The following is a 19,236-nucleotide window of genomic DNA, read 5'->3' on the forward strand; positions in this document are numbered from 1 at the left end:
ACAGTAACAGTTCTTAGTGCCTAGTGTACAGCGTGTTGTCTTGGTTCATATATTTTGGGAAAAAACAATTAACAATCAATAATAATTAATTTTTGTAATTCCATAATTAGTATATTAATTAATAGTGTATTTATTTGATCTTCCCTTCTCCCAGTAATATTTTCCTCCTTCAACCTTAAACAAATATCATTCTTAATATTTTCAGTGCATAAATGGTTAAATATAAACATTTTTTCCATGTTTGTATAAATAATGATGTCCATGTGTGACATTTTTTCTTATCAATGTGTTATTTTTCTAAAAATCATCTTATGAGTTCACCATATATCATATTCTCATAGTTCTTATTTAAGCTTAATTTCTTCTTAATATTCAAACAATTCTTATCAGTCATAATTTGCTCAATATTAATCATCTAAATATCCAGCTTTTCTATTTAGATACACCATCCCAATGTTTTCATATTTCATGCGTTATAAAAATACTATACTGCTTATCTATCTTATGACATCTAACATCTTCTCTGATCAGTTTATATTTCACATAATTGTAAAAATTAATTTCTTAAATCACTATATATCTTATTTTCAAAGTTCTTATGTAAGCTGAATTTCCCTTTAGTATTTCAGTCATTCCTTGATCCTGATTCTCTTCAGCCTAACTTACCTTTAAATTTCAAACTTTTCATTCACATATATCATCCCAATATTTTTACATTTTATATATTATGAAGAATACTATATTACCTCTATCTTATCCCTCTTATTGTAAGGCCCCTTTATATCCAAAGATATCTATTCTTTTAACCATATTCAAACAAATGTTTACTCCATCTGGTAGGGCGAGTCAAATTTCTTGAATCTGTCTCTGGCCTTCTTTTGCCAAGTAACTTTCCAGGTTGATATATTCTGCTTGTATTTTTGTAAGTATTGTTGGGAGTGGAGAATACAGGATGCGTAAAATATATGCTTTTGTCTCCCAAACTTTAATGGTTCTCCTGGCAGTTCTATAGTCCATTTTGTTAAATCTTCTTTCTTATCCTCAGGTTTATTTTGACATTCTGATGAATAAAGTGTTTTTTCCATTTTTATTGTTATGTCAAAATCTTGTAGATTTTTTCCTATTTATGTTAAATTATAATTCTCTTGATTTGTAGCTTCACTGATTAACTAATTTTCTTCTAGTTTATGTTCTGTTATCTGATTTGTTCATTCTTTACTATCATTTTCTGAGTGTTTTTTGATTGTGGATTTAGATTAGAGATGTGTTCATTTATGTTGTCAAAGTTATTTTTGATCTCCTCATAGTTCGAAGCTATTGTCATTTATATCTGTTGTAGCATTACATACATTTCCTCCTGGAAATTATTTGTCTTGTCTTGAAATGTTGCCTCTGGAGGTGTTTGATATTCCAGGCTAGGTCCTTCAGGAGTAAGTATTAAATGTGGTTTTCTGTCATTTTTTGATAAGTATGCAATATCCATGTTGTCTCCCCCTTTCAAATAGTCCTTCATCAGTGCCATAGTTTCTGTAATTAGCCTTATCAAACCAGCCAAACTCAGAATCCAAACAGCCCAATTTTATACAGCTCTTATCTTTATATATAGTTTTTATAATCCACATTATTTACAGTTGTCAACGCATCAGTAAAATCAGTATTTCATAACAGTTCTTTTATTCAGGGTTCAGTTGTCAACCAGTCAAAATTGCAGTTCAGTTTATTTAGCCACCTTGAGTTCTTCCTGTAGATTCCCCCCTAAAATATTAGCCCAGAGTCAAAGTTTTTGTTTTTCTGTAAGCTATTCTTGAGTTTAGACAACAATCAAAGTATTTCTTTTCCTTCAGACACTTTTTAATCTTATGGTTGGCCTAGTATGTATTCTTTCTTTGTTCCCACCAGCTGTCTTCTGAGGGTTATTAAAGTTCAAGGAACAGATTATTATTTGTTTCTGAGTGTCTTGCCAATTTCTGAGTCAGTGTTGTTAATGTTCTATGTTCTAGTTTTCCTTTAGTGTCAGTAATTGTTTGTTTTCAGCTTTTTCAGGCAAAAAATATTTATTATTATTTTTAAGTTTCATCAAAACCCTTTAAAGTAAAGTCTTAGCAGCTTTTTTTATTTCTAGATTTATCCAGACTGTAGTATTTTAACTTTGATTTCAATATATTTCTTTCCCCCTTAATGGTTTATTCGCCATTTCTGTCTATGAGGGAATGGGGGTATAGTCCCCTCCCTTCACTTTTGAAGGTTTTCTTACTTTGGGGATCTTTCCCAAGGATTTAGTTACAGAGGACAGGAGAAAAGATCGATACTCTCACCAGTTCCAAGCACGCTGTTCACCATTGTTCTGGTTCATGCTCTTGGACTTCGGCTGCAAGTAGTTTGGGCTAGATGCTGGTGTGCAGCTAGCCTTTCTCCTGTCAGGTTAGAGGTCTACCGTCGTTCCATGATCATCAGGGCACCCCTCTTTCTTTGTCGCCTCTCCGGGGCAACTTCAGACCCATTTAGGGCTCCTGGGAGGATGAAATCAGCCATGGGGTGCGAAGCTCTGCAATCCCGTAGCCATGTGCTACGGCGCAAAAAACAAGTCTTTCTTTGAACTCTTAATTCTCCATTTTCAGTTTCAGCTGAAATCCTCCTGAACAATTCTTCCTGCCTCTATAGCTTGCTTTGAATCTGGCATCTTTTATATGTGTACATTCATACAAACAAATAGTGTAAAGCTACAAAAAAAATTATTCCCTGGTTTTATTTAATGGTTGACATTATGTGCTAGAAACAATAGCAGCTTTAATACAGTTTTATGGAACTAATCTTCAACTTACGACCAAAATTGAGCCTAAAATTTCTGTTGCTAAGCAAGACAGCTGTTAAGTGAGTTTTGCCTCATTTTACAGACTTCCTTACCAGATTTGTTAAGTGAATCATTGCCATTATTAAGTTAGTAACAGTTGTTAAGTGAATCTGGCTTCCCCATTGACTTTGCTTGTCAGAAAGTTGCAAAATGACCCTGGGACACTGTAACCATCATAAGTACATGTCAGTTGCCAAGCGTGTGAATTTTGATCATGTGACCACGGGGATGCTGCAAAGGTCAGAAGTGTGAAAAACAGTCATAAGTCACTTGTTTCGGTGCCATTGAAACTTCGAAAGTCACAGAACGAACTGTTGTAAGCAGAGAACTACCTGTATATCTTTAAAAGTATTTGTTAACCTTGATTTGCTCTACTTCCTCTTTTGCCTTTAACCACATTTTATTTAAATCACAGTTGCCCCATTTGTTTTCATACATAGACATGTAAACATTTACCAATGTGACTCATTCTTATTTCACATGCAAATAACATCCAAACTGCTTGGAGATTTGTTGTTTTATGTGTGATGAAATTGTAGACAGAAGACAAGTTACACAAAGATCCTTTCCACTGAAAAAGCAAGTTAGTTCTGATATTTTGAATTATGATTCCCACTGACCGGTCACGTAGAAGCTGTAGTTCAAAATATCTGTAATACACCAGTTTGTACTACTAGACTGTTATATATTTATTTAGGTTTGTAAGGCAATCCATCTTATTGTCATGACTCTAGGTTGCATTTTTAAATTGTTGTTTGCTATCCAAACAGCGTAAGAACAAATATATAATTGGAAGTCAGGATAAAACTATAAACAAGCATCAAAATCCAACATCAACACAACTATTTCACATCCACACAACTATTTCACATCCACACAACTATTTCAACTATTCCATATATTTCATCATGTGTGAGAGAGTTTGCAGTGATAAGCAGCTTTTATGATAATAATATATGAAAGGAAGGCATTGTTACATGACAGTAGAGAAATTATAGGACATGTAGTGTCTTAGTAATCTACTCATGTGTGACCAGCCAGCATTGCCTATGATTAGGAATAGTGGAAGTTGCAACATCCAGGAGTTAAAACATCTGGAAGGCAAGAGAATGTTCTTCCCTGACTGAGGGACATAGAATGACATCGGGTTAACATAAATCTGACAAATACTGATCATTTGGATCTTTTTAATTAAACATATAATAGAACAATGTATGAACATAGCAACTAACAGTTTCCGCCCCCGTCCACTATTCAACATTTGAATTCTTTCCTTTTTCAGCTTCAGAACTCCAAAATTGGAAAAGTCCTTGAGTAAGAATGATAGGAGAATAAACAAAGGCAATTAGATTATGCTGTTGACACAGTTCTGTATGTAACCTTAGTACTGTGATTTATTAACTTCTGAATCATTCTAAATTGAGCAAAATTCAGTTTAGTATCCTTCAAAAGTCCTGGAACACTCACCATGGAATTGACACTAGGAATTTATCTTAAAAAATATACATGAATTAACAGAACTGCAAAACTATGGTTCATTTGTGTTTAAGATGAAGCAATATGGATGGTATAATTGATTGCTCTTAATTGAATAATTATTTTATACATGTGATGCTTTCATCCTGTGTAGCTAGCAAGGGAGTTGTGATAGATATTATATAATGCAAAGATTCTATATTGTACTTGTCATAAAAATACTCTAATTTTTACAATTTTCAGGTAATAAAAGTACTAAAAATAATCTGCTCTTAAACTATATATAGACTTTTTTTATTATTATTATTTATTTATAATATTTATTGACCTACCATTTTACCATAGGGTAACTCTGGGTGGCTTACAGTTTCATATACAGTTAAAATATAAAAAGACATTAAAACAAGGACACATGGGAAGGCGGGGGTGGAGGGGGGGTGGAGATGGGATCTGTTATTACTCAATCAACACCTCCATTGCGCTGTTCCCCCACGGGGACCACAAGCCAACTGGCACAGCCACAACTTTAGGCCCTTACAAAAAGATAGGAGAATTGGGGCCAACCTCATATCGAGGAGCAAAATGTTCCAGAGGGTAGGAGCCACAGCAGAGAAGGCCCTCCTCCTGGACCCCATTAGCCGGAATAATCGGGTTGATGGGACCCATAGCATTGCTTCCTCTGCATCATACGTTTTCTGGAATGGGGTGGCCAGAAGGCTACCAAACTTCATTAGAAAAGAAGAAAGCAGTAAAATTAAGGAGGCAAACAAGACAGGAAATAATGGACAGATGAGCTACTTTTGTAAGGGTACATTAACAGAATCTTAAAGTATAACTCTCCTTCTATCTTTACAGCCTGAGAAACTAAGGAGGGTCCCTTCTGAGCCTCTTGCTCTGCCCCTTGTTCATCTCTGGGCTACGCTGTCTTTTATCTGAGCGTTCCCTTGGCAGCATCTCTTTACTCCATAATTCAAGGTCTTTCCCACATACCACTATAGAATGCTACTTTACATAGTTCTATTCCTTGGGCCTTTTATCTCCTGGTGGTAATCTGATGTACTAAAATATTCTTATTTTATAAAATAATGATCAACATATTGATTAGGTTCACATATCTTGATGAATCATAATGTGTGTTATGTATTGAGGTTAATTGCTTGGAAACGGTTGGAAACGGTCAAACGGCTGCACCTGTTTAAGCTCCAGACTGACTATCTACATGTTAATTATCTTGCCTATAGGAGGGAAATACTGCTTTAATTCTATTGGCTGCCGCCTAGTGGTGAGCTGTATAAATAGTGGTTAAGCAGCAGTTTGGGCTGCTTCTGTTTTGACCTAATAAAAGAGTAGTTGTTTGCACCTGCTGCCTCGTCAATGCCTCACCGATACCAAAATATAACAATGTAGTTTATTTAGTATTGACTGAGGATGTTGTAAACTTTAATCCCTGTGGTTTGTGAACTATGGTTTATAGCTTAGTGTTTTGACAACCCAGACAATTATTCACTACATTAGTGCAATTAATGGAATATGTGAATTTGGTGATTGCTGTTGATAATAACCTATTAAATAGATCAGAAGACAGAAAAATTTATTTTATAAAATGATAACTATATTCTTCTTGTTGTTGTGCCATACCCGTTATCAGATGTTGGAGATCATGTTGACGATCATATTTTTGTCAGCAGCCGCATGAAAAAGTGCTGCTGAGTTTTGTCCGAATCAGTCCCTTAGATTTTGAAGCCATGATGTTCTTCTTCTGCCTGGACCTCGTTTGCCTTCAATCTTTCCCTGGAGGATTAAATGGAGTATGCTGTATTTTTCTGGGTATCGCATCACATGTCCGAAATATTCTAACTTTCATTTTTTAATTGTTTTGATGGTTTCCTTTGGCTTTCCCAGGTGGCTTATCACCTCCTCATTTCTGATCTTGTCAGCCCAGCCTATACATAACAGCTGCCTGTAAATCCACATTTCAAATGCTTCTAGTATCTTCGGGTGGCCTTCTGTCAGAGACCAACTCTCTACTCTATAGAGCAGGATAGAAAAAATATAACATCTGACAAGCCTGATATTACCATCTAAAATAACCCAAACATTTTTCAATTTAATGGTCTACAAATGGTTCATGGTCTACAAATTTCTTAGTTAATAACTCTTCTGTGTAATACAGGAATAAAATAATGATCAACTTTAATGCAGAGTCTTCTGGGACTCTGAGTATAATTGACATCTTTTAGAAGTAACATTATGAAATACTTTTTTTCCTCTCCATTTATCCCAATGCAGACCTATGGAATAGTGACAATTCAGAGTTGTTTTATATGTGATCTGCGTCAAGCCATCATTCATTAGAAGTTTTTTTCAATTTTATCTGTAGGGTGTAGTGTGAAAGCTTAGGAAGCATCTATGGAGCAACTGTTTTTAGTTTGACTTTTAAGGACTTTCACCCACATAGTTACATGCTGATCAATAATATTTTTGCTGCTTGAGTCTCATCAGGATGAGTAGCAGCACTTTCTCTTCTTGCCAGATATGTTATCAGTGCATGTGTCAAGCCATTCTAGTCCTAGGAAGACATAGTTTTAAACAATCGGCATCATTTACAGTAAAGCTGAACACTTCCACCAGTCCACTTTTCTTTCTATATTCTTCTTGATATACTTTGGTATATTGAGGACAAATCCTACACTAGATGATGCCTTGATCATATCTTGTAAGCAGCAGTGGCTTTTGCTGCAGACTCATTCTCTAGCCATTGGCCCTGCTAACTTGATATGATGGAGCTGGTTCAAGACGTTCGGACCATAGCAGGCTGCCCACCTGATTCTAAAGCAGCATAGCTCTTTTAATTTGTTCCATCAATAAAAACATAATTGGCTTACTGAGTTTTCTCCATTTTAATGGCTCATCCAGTACCTCAAATGCTAACATTACACAGTAGAAGTCATGGAGAGGAAAGGAGAGGTGTAAGAATATAGTTTATAATTTTTTTTAAGAAGCTAGCTTTCAGTCAACCTTAACTAGATTCACTATAATTAATTAAGGCCACATTTTCAATCAATCTACTGCATGAATAAATGATAACATTACCCTCAAGTCAAGCTCTACTCTGTACTACATCTGGGAAGTAGTTTGCCATTGCCATCTGGATGTTCCAGCTTCACCTCCACTGCTGATATCACCTGGAGATCTCCCATCCAAATGCTAATCAAGCTCTAACCTACTTAGCTTTTGAGCCTAGACAAGGTTAGCTAGATACTGGCACCTATTGGTTCACATCAACAAAGAGACTACCAAATTAACAAATAGAATGTTTCCTTGTAACTTAGTCTAATTTTTATTTTTTAAAAAATTGCTCTGAATTCATTTTAATAGAAGTTTTTATTTCTTTGGTGAATTTTGACATGGAATTAATCTCTAAGGCTGAAGAAGAATGGCCAGCAGGTGGCAATCACCCATAAAACGTCCTAGTGATCTGTAAGCCAATTCAGACCACATTTAATATGCGCAATTAAGTAAATGTAACATCTTTCAAAGATAGGTTAATTCTGAATGATAATCTTAAAAGCCAGTATGTCAGCTTATGCATTTCAACGATTTTCAATAGATCTACAAATCATTTTTATATATTTTCTCTACCATGATCTCTGGGAACTCTTAAGAATTAGTTTAAAACATTCTGGTATATATGTAGCAGTCTTAAATTTTGTTCTTTACCTTCTTTTTTATTTGTCATCTCGAACTACAAGATGGGTACAAATAAATTTAATAATAAATTTTAAAATTTTAAAAATGCTTTAAAGCTGAGGGTTTTTTTAAAAAAAAACCAATCTTTTTCAATGTGAATTAGTAAAACCCTGTTAAATTTGACTTTAACCATAGCAAAAACTATGGTTAATATAGTTTCACAAACTAGGATACCTTCGACAGCATTCCCTCTACCCCCTGCATATCAAATATTCTATGGTTTGGCATGATGCTCTGATTCATATTCATTTTCCTGGATGTGTGTTAACTATGTTGAATTCTTGAGTAATTTTATTCTGGTTCCATCTGCCTTGAGTGTACCTGTCTAGCTAAAAGTGTTCAAATTTAACACAAATGGTGGGCATCAGTTTGGGGAGGACTACACCAATTTTAGGTCTGGAAAAAGTGAAGTCTAAATTCAAAAGTAAAAAGATTACCTAACAGCTGATACATGTGTCCTTTCAATTTAACCACCCCTTTATATCTGTGATTACAAAATGCAAATCTTTTCATTCTTGATTTCATGTGCCAATTGATGTATATGTAAGGGGCTATTTCTAGTCAGCATATCCCATAATTGATGACATATGGGTGAAGGTTTTGGAATTTTTAAAATAGGATTCCTAATTACAACAACAGATCAGCCCCACATACAATCCTTCTTTCTTTTTGCTAAATTATAAGTAATCTCTTTACATTTTAGAGGCTTAAAAGCTAGATTCAAAATCTTTATGTGCCAGTATTTGTCACAACTGTAGTATATTCATTGCCTGAAATAATACAGAAAGGAATCATCTGTACCTTGTTAGGGATTTAGGCTCTTCTGCTTGATCTGCTTTGATCTACGTTTCTTGTTCTCTTGACATAAGATTGAAGATATGAAATTACTGCTATCAAGTAAGCATTTTTCTTAAGCACTACAGGTATTTGTGTAGCATCAATTCTACTTAAAATGCTAAAAGGTTTTTAAAGTGTGGTTGGAGAGGGTTCAGCTTTTACTGGTTCAGATGTACTATGATCTATCTTATACAATGTGCATGTATATTACAGTAGTTGTGTTGAATTGGATCTTCTCCAACCCTGTTAATTGGTATGTATTTCTGAATTTTCAATTAGGGATGCATGACGTATGGAACTGTATCACTTACAAAATCTCTTCTTCTTCCCCCCCCCCCATCCCAAACAGCTGCAGAAATACAAAGAATACTGAATCAACTTGGAACCCCACAAGACACACATGAATTGCGGCAACAGCTGTAAGTGCTTCATGAGATGACCTTTCATTTGGTTGCATTGTAGATAACTTCTCAATAAATGCTAGGATCTTATCAAAGCGCTTAGCATCTTAAAAACATTTGAGAACAAAATGAAAGAGAGGGAGCGAACATTTATCTGTTTATTGACATGTTAATACATCAAGTATATTGTTGGCATTGCCAGACACCCAGATCGAAACAATCTCCCCCCCCCCACCATTGAGCTAATGAAAGCCATTAAATTGATTCAGAAAGTTTGAACTACACGTTTGCTACCTTTGACATTTATCATTGAATGTTGCAGTCAAACTGCAATAAACTCAAAGTAAAGATTTTGTGAGCCTCTTTATGTATAAATACTAAATTTCTTTTGTAGATTTTATGTCATCAGTTTTGATCAATAACTATTCTTTTTATGAAATGAAATCTGCTTCAGCACTATTCAATTCTTTGCTTTTGATCTGCATTGAACTAAAGCCAGGAGTTATTTTGGACACATTCAGTAATAAACATCTATTTCCCAAAGGTTTATCTTAAAGACAGTTGATAGTGATACAGTAATGTTTGTAAAGTAAGCCAGCAAGTCACCTGTAACTTTCTCTCTTAGGCAACAAAAGCAGCAATATACAAATCAACTTGCGAAAGAGACAGACAAATACATAAAAGAATTTGGATCTCTGCCTTCAATAAGTGAGCAGGTATACGAACGTAGTGTTTGTATAAAAAGTTTGGGGTTTTTTTATAAAGTTTTGTTATTCTTCCAGTTCTGTGATATGTGCTTGCAAGCATTGATTCCTGAGGCAAATACAGGAAAACATACTAAAAGAAGTTGATGTATTTGTCACAATTAAAAAGCTAGATATTTCTGAACTGTTTGGATTATAGGATGGCCTGCCGATTATAATCATTATAACAGCACAGACTGTAAAATTATGCAATCATTCTATTGATGATTGATTGCTGGTTTTTTAGAATATGCAATTATGTGACTGTCAATGGTTACATTTGCAATATAGGAGTCTAATGATAAAACTATAACAAATATTTAGAACTATCTTCATATCATAGCATAACGTAGCATAGTATAACATAGCCATTGACTAGGTTGCTATCTTGGTGAATTAAAATCCAGAACAACTCTGTTTTTAAAAGTTGCCTCTTCTTTGCTTGGTGATGTGTGTTAAACAAGAGAGATAAAGGATAAAGATTAAAGAAACCCCAAATTCTGTGGCCTTAGTTCAAATTTCTGAAACAGCAGCTTTTTGATATCTAGCGACATCCCTCCAAATTCCTGAATTCCAACTCTTGATAGTAGATAGGAAACACACCAAATAAAAAACACATCTTGTTTCATGTTTAGGATAAAACACCCAAATTGAAAGGTTCCATCAATTTCTTTTAATTGGCTATGTTCTGATATGATAAATCTTGAAATTCTTTCAGAGATAATGAAATTTAGGATAAAGGCTGCAAAAGAAGGTGAAATGGCAGTCCATGCTGACTGCTACTGGACAATGTTGCTGAAACATTGGTGAATCTAGAGTATTTTTAAAAACAGTTTGTAAAATATTAAAATACTGTAAATCCCCAGAGGAACCAGGGGAATACAAGTCTGCTGTCACCTACTGAAAAAGCAGTTTGTTCAGGTTAGAATCTTTTATTGGTAGAGCTGGAGATTTTAATTTTAGCAAAGATGTACTATATTTTTAAGTTCTTTAAATAATTCCTGAACTACTGGGCTGACATATTAATAGGACAGAAAAGCTAACCTCTCAGCTGTTCTCACTTACTACTTCTCCTTGCCTGCAGATAAACAAACCAGGCAGATATGCACAAAATGTACTTTTTTAAAAACAAAATTTCTGTGAGAAGTTTCCTTAAAAGTGTTCATAAAAATGCAGCATCCTTTTGTTTGTAATAGCCATGTTATTCCACTAAGATCAGATAGAAAGTTTGGCATCTTCCCCCCATCCCACCCCGGAACTTTATTGTGATATTATAAGGGAAATTCTTGTTTGAGCATGTAAATGAATTGGTGTGTGTGTAATCTGATACTGTTTCTTAGCTTGTAGAATAACAGCCAAGAAAACAATCTCATTATTTGAATACATACTTAAGTTCTCTACTATAGCATAGAATCTTTTCAAAAGAGCAATAAGTGGCCTTGCAGACACTCTTGTGTAAGCAATTTCATTTTCTCTTGGTATGTGTTTAACCCATTGCTTTCTTCTCCATATTCTCTCCTACCTCATCCTCCCCTCTCTAAATTAATAGCAGTAGGGCAATTGCCAACTACTGATTTGACTAGACTTCGGGAAAAATCTTCACATCAAGAAGAGATGTGAGATTGGACTAAAATGCTTGAAATATGGATGTATTATTTTGAGATCAAAACAGGTGGCTGAAGGTTGAAATGTTTTGCATTGATAACTATTCTCTTGGGGGATGTTTATGTAAAAGATATATAGCATAACATTTGGTTTCGTTTTGTTTGTGCTGTAAATAGCCTCCTGGGCTTTTGAGAAAGGAGAAGTTAAGTTATTCATACTTTTTCATTTAAATTGATCCAGCACACGTGTTAGAAACAGATGTTCAGTTTATCAGTGGATTATATTTAATTAATTAGTTAGTTAGTTAAAACAAATTTATATGGCCACCCAAATCACACATAGATGACTCCAGGCAGCTTACAACATATAAAAATCCATAACATAAAAACCTATAATAGCAATAGTACTTAGACTTATCTACTGCTTCACAGTGCTTTACAGAGTCAGCATATTGCCCCCAACAATCTGGGTCCTCATTTTACTGATCTTGGAAGGCTGAGTCAACCTTGAGCCAATCAGGATCAAACTCCTGGCAATGAGCAGAGTCAATTACTGCATTCTAACCATTACGCCACCATGACTCCCTCTAACTCCTATAACCCCACCCTCACCTCCATGGCAGCAGCAATACAATCAATTCAATCACTTGATTGGCTCCTTCTCCATTCATGGTCCCGAGGTCCACTGACAAAACCATGTTTTTAGGCTACCACTGAAAAGATCCTTTTACGTGGTCCCATCAAATGTATTTCTAAAATCAATGGGACCCTGACTTCCTGTATATTTCTTGCATTCCTATTTACCTATCTACCAGATGTAGTATATAGTACCTAAAGTAGAGGGACTAGGACCAAAGAAACCTGTGTTGAATTATCTATTTGATAGTTCTCTTCTTGATGACTTTAGTTATTTCTCTACCCAAGTTACCCCACACAGTTGCAGGGGAAAAAAAATTAGAAGAGATATCCATGTACATCACCTTGAACTTCTAAAGGAAACGCAGAATATACATGTGGTTAATAAATATTCTGAGTATTTTAGCATAGAAGCTACTAGAATATGGATACCTTTGGGTAGGTCACAATTACCAAAAGATGTCTGTTTGAACTGGTTTGGCAGCCCTTAAAAGCACTCCCCATGTCCATTTAGATGTCTAAACATTTATACTTCCATACAATCCATTCAAAAAGGATTATGGGAATTTCACTGATGTGCAAAACTTTAGCATCTTTATAAAGAAAATAATTTTAATATCCGGGGATATTATAATAATAGTTGACCTTGTCATAAATAATGATGGTGAAGAAATTATTTTGCTTGCATTTTAATGTGAATCTCATCTCCACTTCTCTATATTCCCTAATTGAAATATAATTATATACACATATCCCCATTTTCCCACATTTTGCAATGCAATCTTGGAAAAGAATGAAAGAAAATGTGTATGTTGGGAATGTACATGAAGGTGAACATATTTTTTCTATGAATGTTAAAAAGAATTGCAAATGGGTATAAAATATTAATGATTTGGGTTCTGTGCTTCTTGGCTGCTTTGAGTTTTAACTTTTTTAATGTTTGTAATTATTTTTATTTTTATTTAATTTCGTTCACCACCTAAAGTCACTCATTGAGATGGGCGACCATCTAAACTGGATGGGTGGGTGGGAGGGTGGGTGGGTGGGTGGGTGGGTGGATGGATAGATAGATAGATAGATAGATAGATAGATAGATAGATAGATAGATAGATAGATAGATAGATAGAAACTGAATTGAAATCAACATATGTATTAAATACATACATATTTAAATTATATACTTTATAAAACTACATAAAAAGAATTGACAGAGTGATTGAATTTTTAGAAGTTTGACACTCATTTTAAAGAAAGGATTTGATTTCCATTGGAATGAGACATGGAATTGTATAGAACAATTCTTTGCTGGGTGCACACATTACGTTATAGTGTAATATAACGGTATCATATGATACGTGAAGCCAGTCTAAAGATAGAGGCCTGTCAAATTCCAATAGTAGAACATTGTATAAAATTAAATTTCTCCAAAGTTCAGCAGATTGGTTAAAGAACTGGTTTGGGGTGAAATTACTTTGATTTCTTTGTTTGCCTTCTTTGTTCAGCGACAGAGAAGAATTCAAAAGGATCGACTAGTGAATGAGTTCACCACAACACTTACAAATTTCCAGCGGGTCCAAAGACAAGCTGCTGAGAAGGAGAGAGAATTTGTAGCAAGAGTTCGAGCCAGTTCTAGAGTATCAGTAAGTATAAATGAATTAATCCACACTTTCACTAATTCTGGAAAATATTGAAAGAAGTGGGATAGATCAGGGGTGTCAAACTCAATTTCATTGAGGGCCGCATCAGCATTGCAGTTGCCCTCAGGAGGCCAGGTGGGTGTGGCCAGGGTGGGTGCAGCCTACTGAGTGTGGCCTACTGGGTGGGAGTGGCCAGCTCTACATCGTTTGTGTCAAGGCTGCCTGTGGGGGCCTGGGCAGAAGTGGGGCAGATCTGAGGGTCTCTGGAAGAAGGGGATGGGACCAGGGCAAGTGCCAAGACATGGTCCACTGGAGGAGCCTCACTGTTCCTCTCAGGCCATGCGGGGGGGGGGCTTATGGAGCTAAGACTGAATGCATTTCAGCATAGATGGCCACCACAAAATTGTACATTGGCTCCTGGCTGGCTTGGGCCAGGGCCAAGACAGAGGGGGCTATTCCCTCACTGTTTCCAGGATGGCTTCGCGGGCCACATGAAACCACTTTGCAGGCCGCATCTGGCCCCTGGGCCTTGTGTTTGACATGTCTGGGATAGATGATACCATTTTTTTTCTCATTACAATGTATGTTTTAGAGTGCATGATGTACAGTAGAAATCTCATTTCTGTGCAATCCATTACTAAAGTCCATTTAGGAAATGCAATAACAGTCAAATGCCAGATCTTCTGGAATCACAATAAATTATAGTTAGATAAATAGAGGAAATAACTTGGGAGATTTTATTGTGTCCAGGAATCATGCCAGCCCAAGTCGGATCTGAATACAGGATGGACCAAAAAGGAAGACTCTCAGCCTTATTTTTTGTCAGTGTGTGGGATTTACAGAAACCTGAATAGAATAGATAACACTGTATGATGTGCAGGTATTTGATATTATACTTGCCTAAGGAAATACTTAACTTAAGATTCTCTGCATGTTTTTTTTTTCTTCTGTTCAATTATATCTGATTCTTAGACACTACCTGGACAAATCTCTACAAGTTTTCTTGGCAAGGTTTTTCAGAAATGGTTTGCCAAGGCCATCCTCCTGGGATTGAGAGAAAGTAACTGATCCAAAGTCACCTAACTGGCTTTGTGCTTAAGGCAGGACTAGAACTCATAGTCTCTTGGTTTCTAGTTAACCAATACACCAAATTGTCTCTCTAATCATTGCTTTCTGCTATTTTTTTTCTATGAAGTTGAAGTCTGCATTGAGCAGTGAATCCTAAGCAGTTATTATGGAACTGGGAAGTGTATTAACTTGATCCTTCTTTAGGTGAATTTAAAACTGATAGACTATTTTAATCTCTTCATCTTATACAACCTCCTGCTCCCTCCCCCAAAAAGCCATTATCGAGGATTGGGATACGGGATAAAACTGCTGCTATGGAAGGAAAGAATAATCTAAGATTGGATCACTCTTGCACTCATCTCACAATATTTAGAGGAATTTCCCAATCAACCCTCAAGGGTGTTCGGGATCACAATAATCAGAAAAGGCAGTTTAATCTTCAATCTGCAGGAGATCCTATTTTACATTACTGTTGTAAGCAATTACATCTAACCTTATCCCAATTGTTTTTCCTTGCACATTATAAGAACTGTCTGATGTCCTAGACCAGATATGTCAAACTCGTGAGGTCGCGTCACGAGTATTGGAACTTTTTCCCCATTGCCAGCAGTGGGGTGGGCGCGGTTTCCTCGTGACACATCCGGCCCACGGGCCTGCAGTTTGACACCCCTGTCCTAGAAAGATCCCCACCCTTGTTTTTTGAAAATAGGAAAATAAAATGTCCCCAAGCCTCTCATATGGCTAGTCTCCAACCTCCATGATGTCTCTCTTCTGTTTTGCCTTCATTCTCTGTCTTTCAGTTCCTCATTGCTATTTTTAATCAGAAAGATGCTGAGTACATTCTTAAATTTTCAGTATTAGGCCCTAGTCTAAATCACACTTGTGTTTGGATTTGGGCATCACACAGTGTTGAATGCTTGTGCTACACCAATCTTCTAATATCAGACTCTGGAATTACATTTCATAATCCCCTTGATCTCTTCTTGTTATATCAGAGTTTAATTTGGGACTACAGTTCAGTCCTCCAGATCTGTTATTTTATCTGATTAAGTGCTAAATTTTTGCTGGTGAGCACTGAAGTACATTTAACTCCCCTTCCAAAGTTGTAACCTGTTATTTTTATATCATTTGACAGGGTGGTGCCCCAGAAGAAAGTTACAAAGAAGGAACCCTTGTATCTTGGGATAGGTAAGAAATATGATAGAATATAAAATCATTCCACTTAAAAAATATTGAAGTATGAAAAAAATACAATAGCAATAGCATTTAGCAATAGCACATAGATTTATATACCGCTTCACAGTGCCTTACAGCCCTCTCTAAGCTGTTTACAGAGTCAACATATTGCCCCCAACAATCTGGGTCCTCATTTTATCAACCTCAGATGGATGGAAGGCTGAGTCAATCTTGAGCCAGTCAGGATCAAACTGCTAGCAGTGAAAGGCAGGGTTAGCCTGCAATACTGCATTCTAACCAATGCACCACCATGGCTCCTTATTAGAGATATAAATCCTTGCGTCTCTAATAAGCAACAATAATACAACACTACTGTATTACAAAGTATACTGTGATTTTAACTTGATATGCTGGTTTTTTTTTTCAGAATTACATTAATGATTTTTTTCCTCATTGTTAACGTGAATCATTCGAAAGTCCCTGTTTGAATGGTTTGTCTCCCATCATTATTGTCTGCAATTTGAAGAGAAATTGGAAGATTGATAGGAGTGGGGGATTAGCTGTAAGAGCCAAAGGCATTGCCCTCTAGTGTACAAACATGAGAATCATGCTAGTATAGTAACATAATATGTAATGGGGGGGGGAGCAGATTTTGAGGATTGTTATAGTAGTAGTCAATTTTCAATGCTGGTACTGCTAGTACTTATTTTTCATTTAAGAAGGTGTTCTTCCCTTTCCTATAAGTGTATACAGGGTTTAGGAACCAAACTTCCACATCTGGGACAACTATTGTTCCACATAGTTTTCTCCAAAACACATTCAGTAAAATGGGCTGCGTAAACTACCTTTCCGAGCACAAGTAGTTAGAAACCATATACATCTTATTCTCTTGTTATGTTCATTTTTAAAGTAAATAATGTACATGTATGTTAGAAAAATCTGTTGAGCCCAATATGCTAAAAATCTGATTAAGCTCTGTGAAACAAATTAAGTGCAGCATCGATTAAAAGCCCCATGGGAGTATTAAAAAAGCTGGGGTTTTTTTTTTTTTTATAAAACTCTTAAAATAGTGACATATACGCTTTACTGGAACATAGGACAAATCTTAACAGAAAAAGTCTGCATCTTGCTCCACCAATGTATTTCAGAGAAGTGTTCCAGAGCAGCAGTAGACAGGAAAGGAGAATTTATTTGGAGGCAATCTAGTTATCTTGATTTTTGCATTAAGGTTCAATGGGCTGAAAAAACACAACATAGAAAACATTTTCTGTCAGGATAGCCTCCTTGAGTTCCAATAACAAGGATGTTTGGGAAGCTGCCTCCCCAGCTTTTCCTTCTCTTCACTATAGGTAATCCTCGATTTATGATCAGTTGTTTAGCAACTGTTTGAAGTTAAGGTGGACATATCTGGGAGGAGTACTTACATCACAGATTCAAACTTCCGATGGTTGCCGCTCTTCCATGGCCACACGACTACACTTCAGGCACTCAGTAACTTCCCCACATTTGTGACCATTTGAGTCCCATGGTCACATGACAGCATTTTACTATCGATTGCCAAAAACTAGCATTTGCAAAACTGGCCCATAGCAACCCTTGGATTTGCTTAATGACCACCACCCAAAAAAGTCATAAAATCAGGTCAGTCTTCGCTTTACAACCATCACAAGTTATGACTGTGGTGTGCTGTATTATGGTCATAACTCAAGGACTACCTGTAACCTTAGTCTCCCCCATGACTCAAAAGTTAATGTAATGCTTCCATTGAAGGGTCTATATAGGATTGCAATTTGATAAACAATGACGAAATGCATCCCAAAATTTCTTGAGAAGAAGCCTTTAAGAAGTATCTTGTAATTGGAATTTAAAAAAGGATGCTGTGCTTCTTTTTATGAGAGATTGAACTGTTAGATTCTTAGTAAGTTGGAATATTGGGACGATTGCTTGTACCCATTACTCACTTTGAGGTTAATGTACTGAGGTGTTTTGTGTATGTTTAACCCAAAGCCAACCTCAGACCCAAGTACTAGATGAAGAAATCACAGAAGATGATCTTCGGCTCATTGAAGAAAGAGAATCAGCCATCAGGCAGCTGGAGGTGAGCATTGGCTGTTGAGATCAAGAACAAGATGTGATTTATCATATTATATCCATGAACTAAAACAGCTTGAGATGGAGCTTGTTGCCCTTTAAGCTAATAGCTCCTATAATTAATGAATAAGAACCACATTGCTCAGGACATCACATAGCATTACCATTACTTTACAAGAGTTTAAAGTTTGCTTTCTTCATGGATACCAAAGTGTCATTAAAATGGTCTTTCATAATCTTGAACCTTGAAGATCTGCTAGAATGTCAATTCCCATTGGAGGTTAGATTCTGATTCCTAAGACAAATGGATTTCCCCAGTTTGGGGGTAAATACCGCTATCGAATAACCTAAGCGTAATCTACACACTCAACAGAGAACTTGCTAAGACAAAAGTACACCAATTTTGTAAAATCCAAAGACTTTGAATTAACTAAGACTATGGAACCAGAGATACTAGATACGTCTGTCCCCATTATTGTTATATGATATAAACATGAATTAAATAATTGCCTCAGAATTCTTGTAAGTTTTGTATTCTTGCTCATGAAGTCTGTGATTTGTAAATAATTTTATTGGAAGAATTAAGTCTAAAATTGTATTTTAAAAAAGATAGGAAATGAACAAAGTCATGTTCATACTTATGTTCAGCATTTGAAACACATTTATTCTGCTTTCTACTTGTTATTTTTCATTCTTCTTATTTTTGCTTTTAATTAAATAATATGCACACAAATATACAAAGGTTTCTCTGTAATATTGATACAGGTCACACACACGCACACACACAAACACATATACTATATTGCACTGTTATCTGTATATAATCTCTGTTAATAAGCAACTCATTCATAATTTTTATCCTACCCTTCAAATTTACATTCTCCAATGATGGTTTTCTAATCTCCTCAAACATTACCATATTACAAATTGAAAATTGCTTACAAACTAGATGTCTCATCAAAACAT

General features: G+C 35.8%; 1 protein-coding gene across 1 annotated transcript in view; it reads left to right on the forward strand.

Annotated features, from left to right (window-relative positions):
• Positions 1-19,236, forward strand: part of STX7 (syntaxin 7) — a 43,864-nt gene that overhangs the window by 14,845 nt on the left and 9,783 nt on the right. Inside the window, exons 3-7 of the mRNA XM_039324087.1 lie at positions 9,264-9,333; positions 9,941-10,031; positions 13,801-13,938; positions 16,139-16,191; positions 18,187-18,277. Of these exons, the coding sequence (XP_039180021.1) occupies positions 9,264-9,333; positions 9,941-10,031; positions 13,801-13,938; positions 16,139-16,191; positions 18,187-18,277 (443 nt within the window). The remainder of the gene's footprint in view (positions 1-9,263; positions 9,334-9,940; positions 10,032-13,800; positions 13,939-16,138; positions 16,192-18,186; positions 18,278-19,236) is intronic.

The sequence above is a fragment of the Crotalus tigris genome, unplaced genomic scaffold, assembly GCF_016545835.1.
Source record: "Crotalus tigris isolate CLP2741 ecotype Arizona unplaced genomic scaffold, ASM1654583v1 scf7180000017611.44802233496:7321179, whole genome shotgun sequence".
Taxonomy (NCBI): domain Eukaryota; kingdom Metazoa; phylum Chordata; class Lepidosauria; order Squamata; family Viperidae; genus Crotalus; species Crotalus tigris.